At 40.6% G+C, this 8,746-nt stretch overlaps 2 protein-coding genes across 4 annotated transcripts in view; both read right to left on the bottom strand.

The window, feature by feature from the left end:
* Nucleotides 1–23, bottom strand: part of cfap161 (cilia and flagella associated protein 161) — a 5,208-nt gene extending 5,185 nt beyond the window's left edge. Inside the window, exon 1 of the mRNA XM_085412140.1 lies at nt 1–23. This exon is cut by the window's left edge and continues 157 nt beyond it. The gene's annotated coding sequence lies outside the window, so the exon portion shown is untranslated.
* Nucleotides 24–690: 667 nt separating this feature from the next.
* On the bottom strand, nt 691–8,106 carry cers3b (ceramide synthase 3b). 3 transcript variants are annotated; one of them, XM_085412138.1, is made up of 12 exons: nt 7,926–8,106; nt 7,653–7,801; nt 6,549–6,725; nt 6,301–6,418; nt 3,039–3,157; nt 2,887–2,944; nt 2,726–2,776; nt 2,544–2,636; nt 1,955–2,083; nt 1,472–1,578; nt 1,227–1,380; nt 691–1,116 (listed from the first exon to the last, which is right to left on the bottom strand). In XM_085412138.1, exons 3-12 carry the CDS (start codon nt 6,719–6,721, stop codon nt 997–999), a joined length of 1,122 nt encoding a protein of 373 aa, XP_085268264.1. In that variant the 5' UTR covers nt 6,722–6,725; nt 7,653–7,801; nt 7,926–8,106; the 3' UTR covers nt 691–996. The 3 variants fall into 3 exon arrangements, with proteins under 3 accessions (XP_085268264.1, XP_085268265.1, XP_085268263.1); XM_085412139.1 differs by having other exon boundaries at nt 7,653–7,785; XM_085412137.1 differs by having other exon boundaries at nt 7,653–8,106.
* Between the last annotated feature and the right edge of the window lie 640 nt (nt 8,107–8,746).

Here is an 8,746-nt window from a genome sequence, read left to right as displayed (position 1 = left end):
AGTCTCTATGGTAACGGTGTACTCGTCAGTTCTCGCTGATCGTCGCGAGACGTCGAGGTTGTAATTAGAAACAAAACAACTGCAGTGTAGTACATTCATACAGCCATATATTTGTGTTGTGGCTTTTTAATCCGCTTTAATCTTGCTTGATTTCATTTTTTTTTTAAAGTTTTTTTGCTCTATAGAGCAATTGTATTGTTTTTGTGTGTTTTTTTGAGCTGTTTTTTTTATTTTATTTTAATGGTATTGACTTGAGCCACTTTATTGGTAATTGTATGTGCTTTTTTCTGTTTTGGCAACTGTAATTTATTTGCAACATTTATAAAGTATATCTTATTTTAAAAGGTTCATGGTTTATAATTTGTCCTATTTGAAATAGAATAACCCATGCATGTGAGATCTAAAAGTCATATTGTCATATCATATCAGCCGCTCACTTTGGAAGTCATCACAGCAGATCATCTGCCTCTGTCTCACTCTACCCCAGGCATCCTCTTTTATTACACCAACCCTCTGCATGTCCTCCTTCACTACATCCAGAAATCTTCTTTGTGGTCTTCCTTTTTTCTTCCTACCTGGCAGCTCCATATTCAACATCATTTGTCCAGTATATTCACTCTCTCCCCTCTGCACATGTCCAAACTATCTCAGCTACGCCTGTCTCTCTGATACATTTTCATATTTGTCTTTATTGTTACTAATTATTCCCACCAACATACAAAAGCACAAAATAAATGAAAAAGAATTTCTGTTTTTCATTTAAGAGTGGAGTAAAACAACATGTGGTCACGGAGTTGCAGAAAGCATGTAGTGTCATACAAGTTTATTTTTGTAATCCTTCACAGTTACCTATGCAATAATATTCTGTGCTTTAGAATAATACTATATGCTTTATCATTTTACAAACAGTTAAACTCTAACAGTTGTAATCCAAAGACTTGAAGAAAAATGTCCACATATCTGCTGTACATCTTTCTCTGTTTCTCTCTGTATGTTTCAGTGGCCATTGGCCCTGCCTCTGGCACCAGAACCATTCATGTGACTCGGTTTGTGGTTTCTTTCTATCGGTGGGTCACTGTCATCTTCCTCTTTATCACTCCTATCATCGCCTTCCAGCTGCAGGATGAAAATAAGCAAAGAGGATAAACAACACAGACAGAAATAAAACATACCCCACATTCCCACACATCCCACATGCATGGACACAGAGACATCTGTAAACCCACCTGGGTAAAGATAAACTTGTAAACCATTCTTAATATGAGAGCAGCCCAGTACAGGTGGAGCAACTGGAGAACCAACAACATGACGTTGAAGAAATAGTAGCCAAAGAAGGCAGGATACAATTCCAGTGGGTACACCCATGTACAGTGAATCAGCCTGTGGAAAACACACTCGTAATATTTTAACATATCACACTAAGATCATCAAGATCATCACTAGGGTGCAATTTTTCTTTTAAAATACTTACCAAAAAGGAAAAACAATAAGTCTTGTCACCATAAAGACGACTGCAAACACCACAAACATGCCGTTAGAAGTCTGCTGCCACGTGGCGTAGTTGAATACTTTTGCACCCTATAAGGGGGGAGAGTAAATACATGTTACCTATTTTGCCATCAAATATGCCTAAAGTAACTCTATACTTAAATCTATGTATATTTTGACACATTAAAAAAGCCTCCAAACACAAAGAATGAGTTTTCTTATTTTACATGCCACCTCAGAAATTGTTCACTGCCAGATTTTTGCTGGATCACCACCTTTACAATTTTTTTTTTTTTTTTAAGAAAAAAAGGTCATCATAAAAAAAATACAGATGCAATCATTTCAAAAGAGTGGCTGGCTGAAGTTCAAATTTTAATCAGTCTTTTTCTGACTAACTGACAATGCAACACCACATACCCATAAGTATAAGTACCCTCACTAAAGCTAATACAGCTACAGCACTGACCTCGAGTAGGATGTCAGAAGAGTCATGAACAACCATGACAAGGGTTCCGATACGGACGAAGTTTGAAATCCAGGAAAAACTCAGGAGAGTCAGTGTGGCCATATGATGAACCACCTGCTCTTTAAAGTCCTAAAAGTAAACAAGACAAATAAGACACAAAGATCACATAATACAACAGGCTTTGCCCCCAAAACTGTATTCTAAAAACACAGAAATCTAATCTAATAATAATCTAATGACATTATTACATTAAATATTTTTCTGTCTCAAAATGTGCCTTTGGGAGATGATTACACATTTAAGTGTGATTCATTTATGTATAGTAGAAGCAACAATTTTGTTTTACGTTGCTCATTTTCTTATTATTTCTAATATACAGAAATGCATATGTTGTGCCTGAATAATTGAAACCTATTATTTATTTATTAAACATTTATTAAAAATGTTTATTTATTAAAAAGCTCGTGATTGTCCTTTGGCTCTGCATAAAACATAGTGGGGGAGGTTGTATTGTGGGTAGAAAACAAATCCTCCAAGATTAAAATAAATGAAACTACTTCATTGTCACTCTACACATTTGTACACTTACTTTTCGTTTCACATCAAATGTGAGACTGAAGACCAAAGAAAGATAGAAGCCCATTTCCAACATGTAATACCAGTACTGTGATGGCAGAAGGGACTGTGTGGGGACAAGCAGGTGTGTTTTTGTGTCATTCATCATGCTGTACTGTGTAATCCATCGCAAATACCAAAGGTAAAGGCACGTACCTGTTTAGGAAAACCTGCCCAAACTTCCCTTAGATTATAAACCCAGGGTTTCTAAATCCAAGGAAAACAGTAAAGCAGAGAGTGTGACGTGAATATCAGAGAAACAAACCAACCAAGCTGGCTGTTCACTAATGCCTTGTAAGGACAGTCCCAGTACTTACATCATAGAGAGCTAGGATTCCACCAAAAAATGCAAAAAGATAAAATGCACATCTCCAACTGTTGACAGGCAAAAGCCATAATGTCACATATTTGCATAGACATTAATCTTTTCATATCAGTGCATCTTCAGTTCACACAGACATACGCTCACCTGGCTTCACTGAACCTCTTTCGAAGCCCCGGTCGCTCCTGGTTCCTTCTCCTCCTGAACCACACCTGAACTCTCCTTTCTGGCCAGCCAGTCTTCTTACACAGAGACCACACGTCAGCCTGAGACACAACAGGAGACATTCCAGTGTTTATAACCTTTCCACATTTGGACGCACCCTCTCCAAGGTTACACAAGCAGTAAGCTTTAGTCTTTGATTATTAACACACTTTAACAGTGCAATTCCACTAAAATTTGTGGCAACCAAACATGTTTAAAGGGATGTGATGCACACGTAAAAAGACTTTATGATGTTCCATTAAAATGCATTTTACCTGTAGCTTATTTGAACAAAAATCTGGATTTGTTTTTCTTTTGTACTTTCAATCATTTACTATTTTTTTTGTCATATTTGTCACCCTTACATGTTTCAGATCATCAAACAAATGGTATTATTAGACAAAGATAACCTGAGTAAATAGTAAATGCAGCAGTTAAATTACACTTTTAAGTATTCAAGGAAATAACCAATCCAATACCATCAACCCTTTCCTGACATTTCAGGAAAGGGTTATAAAGGCTTTGGGACTCCTTGAACCATAATAAAGGCACTTATCCACAAATAGAGAAAAACCTGGAACAATGGTGAACCTTCCCAAGACTATCCAACCTATCAAAATCACTCCAAGGAGGCTCGTCCAGGAGGTCGCAAAAGCGCAGACCTCATTTGCCTCAGTTAAGGTTAATGATTCAACCATAGAAAGAGACTGGTCGAACATGACATCTATGTGAGAGTTTCAAGGAGAAAACCACTGCTGACCAAAAAAGAACACAAAGGCTCGGCTCATATTTGGGGAAAATATTCTGTGGACTGGTTTAAGTCCTGTTACATGTGACATAAAACTAACACAGCATTTCAGAAAAAGAGCATCATATCCCAGAACTGCTCTCCTGCTTCAAGACCTGGATGACTGAAGCTCAAGCGCGGTCAGATAGGGAGACACATATCTGAAACCTACCAGAAAATGTACGTTAATGGCTCAAAAAAAAAGTTTTTTTTTTAAAATAAAAGGTTTTAGATTAGCGTAATCAAAGTCCAGTCTTAAATCCAATTGAAATACTCTGTCATGACCTTAAATAAGCCGTCCATTGTAATGTGAAAGATTAAGTTTCAGTTATTCTAAAGACTTGATTATACACTCAACAAAAATATAAACGCAACACCTTTGTTACTGCTCCCATTCCCCATGGGATGGACGTAGAGACCTAAAATTCATTCCAGATACACAATATAACCATCCCTCCCAAACAGTGGTCACAAATCAGTCCAAATGTGTGGTAGTGGGCACATCTGCTATATTGAGATAATCCATCCCACCTCACAGGTGTGCCACATCAGGATGCTGATCTGACATCATGAGTAGTGCACAGGTGTACCTCAGACTGCCCACAACAAAAGGCCACCCTGGAATGTGCAGTTTTTTGCGCTATTGGGGGTCTGGGGACCCAGAACCGGTCATTATCTGGTGTGACCACCATTTGCCTCATGCAGTGCAACACATCGTCGCATGGAGTCTATCAGATTGTCAATTGTGGCCTGTGGAATGTTGGTCCACTCCACTTCAATGGCTGTGCGAGGTTGTTGGATATTCGTGGGAACTGGTACACGCCGGTCAAGCACATCCCGAACATGCTCAATGGGTGACATGTCCGGTGAGTATGCTGGCCATGCAAGAACTGGGACATTCTCAGCTGCCATCTGCCCTGAACAATGTGAACCATGATTCATCCGTGAAGCGCACACCTCTCCAACGTGCCAGACGCCATCGAATGTGAGCATTTGCCCACACAAGTCTGTTACGGCGACGAGCTGGAGTTAGGTCAAGACCCCGATGAGGACGACGGGCATGCAGTTGAGCGTCCCTGAGACGGTTTCTGACAGTTTGTGCAGAAATTGTTTGGTTGTGCAAACCAATTGTTCCAGCAGCTGTCTGGGTGGCTGGTCTCAGACGATCTTGGAGGTGAACCTGCTGGATGTGGAGGTCCTGGGCTGGTGTGGTTACACGAGGTCTGCGGTTGTGAGGCCGGTTGGATGTGCTGCCATATTCTCTGAAACGCCTGTGGAGACGGCTTATGGTTGAGAAATGAACATTCAATGCACGGGCGACAGATCTGGTTGACATTCCTGCTGTCAGCATGCCAATTGCACGCTCCCTCATTGCTTGTGGCATCTGTGGCATTTTGCTGTGAGACAAAACTGCACATTCCAGGGTGGCCTTTTGTTGTGGGCAGTCTGAGGTACACCTGTGCACTACTCATGATGTCAGATCAGCATCCTGATGTGGCACACCTGTGAGGTGGGATGGATTATCTCAATATAGCAGATGTGCCCACTACCACACATTTGGACTGATTTGTGACCACTGTTTGGGAGGGATGGTTATATTGTGTATCTGGAATGAATTTTAGGTCTCTACGTCCATCCCATGGGGAATGGGAGCAGTAACAAAGGTGTTGCGTTTATATTTTTGTTGAGTGTAGTTCTTGATAACAAGGGTGGCACAACCAGTTGTGGGGTTTATGGGTCATTGCTTTTTCACATAGGTCCAGACAACTTTTTTCCCCTTAATAATAAAAAGCATAATTCAAAAACTGCATTTTGTATTTACTCTGATTATCCTTGTCTAATAATAAAGGTTGTTTCCATCCATCCATCCATTCGCTTCCGCTTATCCTTTTCAGGGTCGCGGGAGGCGCTGGAGCCTATCCCAGCTGTCATAGGGCAAAAGCGGGGTACACCCTGGACAGGTCGCCAGTCTGTCACAGGGCTAACACATAGGGACAGACAACCATTCACACCTAGTGGCAATTTGGATTATCCAATTAACCTATCCCCACAAGCTGCATGTCTTTGGACGGTGGGAGGAAGCCGGAGTACCCGGAGAGAACCCACGCAAACACGGGGAGAACATGCAAACTCCACACAGAAAGACCCCAGCCTGATGGTGGAATTGAACTCAGGACCTTCTTGCTGTGCGGCAACAGTGCTAACCACCGTGCCACCGTGCTGCGGTTGATGACCTGAAAAAATATAAGTGTAACAAATATCTGTGTTGTTCAGCACTTTGGTCTGCCTGGTGTGTTCTTAAAGTGCTATACAAATAAACGATGATGATGATGATGATGATGAAATATGTCTGAAAAAAGAGATCAGGGTGGGGGCTTCACATCACTGTATTATCCATGTGTTCGCAGTAAAACTCACTTGAGAAGGAACCCGTGTTTGGCTGCAGAAGTATTTTTCTAGTATAGGGTTTTGTTCTGCTGGGAGACGTATCTTGTCCCTGATTCCCCAAAAATTAGCCAGTGGTGTGGCAAAGTACCTGAAACAGCACCAAAAACTGGTCACTTCCTCCTAAACACAAAAAAGTCCTGGGATTCTAAAACCAGATGACTGCGTTACTAATCTCATTGACACACAGGCATATTTACTTACATACTTTGCGGTCTTACCTTTCAAACAAGTATCTGACTACAAGCAGGCAAAGGGCACAGGGTAGAGAGGCATAAAGATGAGACACTTTCGCATAGACACGACCTTCCTTGTCCTCTAAAGCAGACCAGGACAAATTTCCTGGCAGCCACAAACGGTCCCACCAGATCCACTCCCCAACTGTCTGCAACATGATGCTGGAAAACACACAAAAATTACATCTAACTATCACTGTTACTCAAGTAAATAAATAAAAATCTTGTTTCCAAATTCAAATGAATTTTTTTCTTTTCTTTTCTTGTTACATTTCCCTCTTTTCTTTTTGTTATCATGAAGATCTCCTGCCAAAGTAGTGTGACGCCACTGAATGAGCCACGTACATATTCTTGAAACTTAACAGCGGTCACTAGATGGCATCAAGATCAGGCTGCTGCTATGATCCAAGCACATTCACAGCCAAGAAATCTACCATATGGTGCCAACTTTTCATCACAGCAGCAATTTTTGATTCGACTTTCCACTATCTTCAACTCAAATATCAATTCTCGATGTACTGGCAGTCATGAATGAAGTGAGCAATATACAGAAGAAGAACTGCGTAGATATCAAAGGGCAAGAAAGATAAAGATGGGTGAGGAGCAATTCAAAAGGGAGATTAAGGAGAAACAAAGTCCTTCTTCTCGTGGACTCTGATCATAACTGTAGATAAAAGTGTGTTTTTTGAGCAGTGAGAAAAGTACTTAAATACTTAAAGCGAGCTGGATTGTAACTGGTTTAAATGATCAGTTAAAATATTTGCTCTAAATTTACTCGCTACGATAGACTGAGTCATATCAGTGTGTCCCTGAGCCTCAAAGGTAGTTAATAAGTCAGCATAAGAACAGTCAAATGTGCCCGCAAGCGGTGTTGTCTTGACAAGTTCTAACAATAGAGAGGGAAGCTGAGGCAGACAAAGCGAGTGAGTGTACGCGACAAAGAATGATGAAACTAGAGAAACAGTTAAATATGGTGTAAACTCCAATAATTCCAGCCTTCCGCTTGATTGAAGTTATTACATCCTTTATTTTAGGTAACAAAATACATAAAAACTAAGTATGGAAATGTCTTCCCAAACACACACTCACCTTCAGTGTCCCAGTGTGAGTAGTGTCTGGTGTTTTCCTCTGCCAGTCTGTTACTCATACAACTCAGTGGTACTCCTCTTATCCACACCAGGTAACAGCACTGTCCTGTGATCCTAGACGATCCCTCTTCCTGCTATTGTAAAGCCATTCTTCATAGTTATAGAAAGCAAATATCAGCTCAGTCTGCTGCCTCACTTCATCTGTACAATGTGTCTCATTGTGTGGCACTAGACTCCAGTGAGCATGTTTCTAGGCATGCGTATGGTCGCTCACCTGAATGGGATCCTTCCCTCCCACTTTGTCTGCTCTTGTGATCACACCCTTGTAGTTGCTGCAAGTCTTTTGAGATTAGCACAGCTGAGCACTGCAAACACCTTGGAGCATATTTGCATGTTCACTTGTAAGCTGCAAGAGTCAGAGGGTGGGAGTATTTGCGTACCCTCACCTGCAAAAGAATTCCCTTGGAATGCCAGGAAAACCCCCACAAAGGTCCCATTCATTGGCAGGGCAGGGGAGGAGGAGCCAGGGCAGAAAAGCAACTGACACACAAAGAGAGTGAAACATCACTCTGTATACATAGCTAACTGGGTTGATAACAAACTTATTAATACAAATGAGATGACCTTGGACTTGGTTTTGGTTAACAGAAAGTATTTCCTTTTTCAGTTTTCTGTGCGGAAATAAAAGTAATCATTTCAAGGAACTTATTAAAGCAGTCTAGTGATTATTTTTGTGATTTCCCACTGACAATGTCAAGCTTCAGATGTTGAAAAAATAAAAGTGAACATAAAGCAACTCGTTACTAAAGCATCCTTAATAAAATGTGGAACAGTAGATAGTTTTGTTTCAACATACACCAGAAGGTGGCGATAGAGACAACATAATACATGGACCTGCTTGTCAATATACTGTACATGAGTGACGTGTTATAAATGTAGTGGTGGGTCTGCTGAACACTTTTGTTCAGTTTGCTTTCTCAGAGAAGAACAAGCTGCTTTTTTACTCGTCATAGCAGGTAACTGAATATTTCAGTGGGTATATTTTGATTTTGATCTGTTTATTTATTTTGCCCTTCCTGACACAACATCAAAGAG

Source organism: Rhamphochromis longiceps, linkage group LG7 (assembly GCF_057381845.1).
Source record: "Rhamphochromis longiceps isolate RC_006_pf linkage group LG7, R_longiceps_female_GT1.1, whole genome shotgun sequence".
Lineage (NCBI taxonomy): Eukaryota > Metazoa > Chordata > Actinopteri > Cichliformes > Cichlidae > Rhamphochromis > Rhamphochromis longiceps.
Note: the sequence above shows the minus strand (reverse complement) of the source record. Positions and strands in the feature narration are given on the sequence as shown.

Excerpts from the sequence above, each read along its gene's own strand:
- cers3b (XM_085412137.1), bottom strand. The coding sequence starts at position 6,721 with ATGTTGCAGACAGTTGGGGAGTGGATCTGGTGGGACCGTTTGTGGCTG. Across the intron at positions 6,419-6,548 it reads GTCAGATACTTGTTTGAAAG|GTACTTTGCCACACCACTGG; the intron begins GTAAGACCGCAA and ends GTGCTGTTTCAG. Across the intron at positions 2,084-2,543 it reads CATTTGATGTGAAACGAAAA|GACTTTAAAGAGCAGGTGGT; the intron begins GTAAGTGTACAA and ends GTTTACTTTTAG.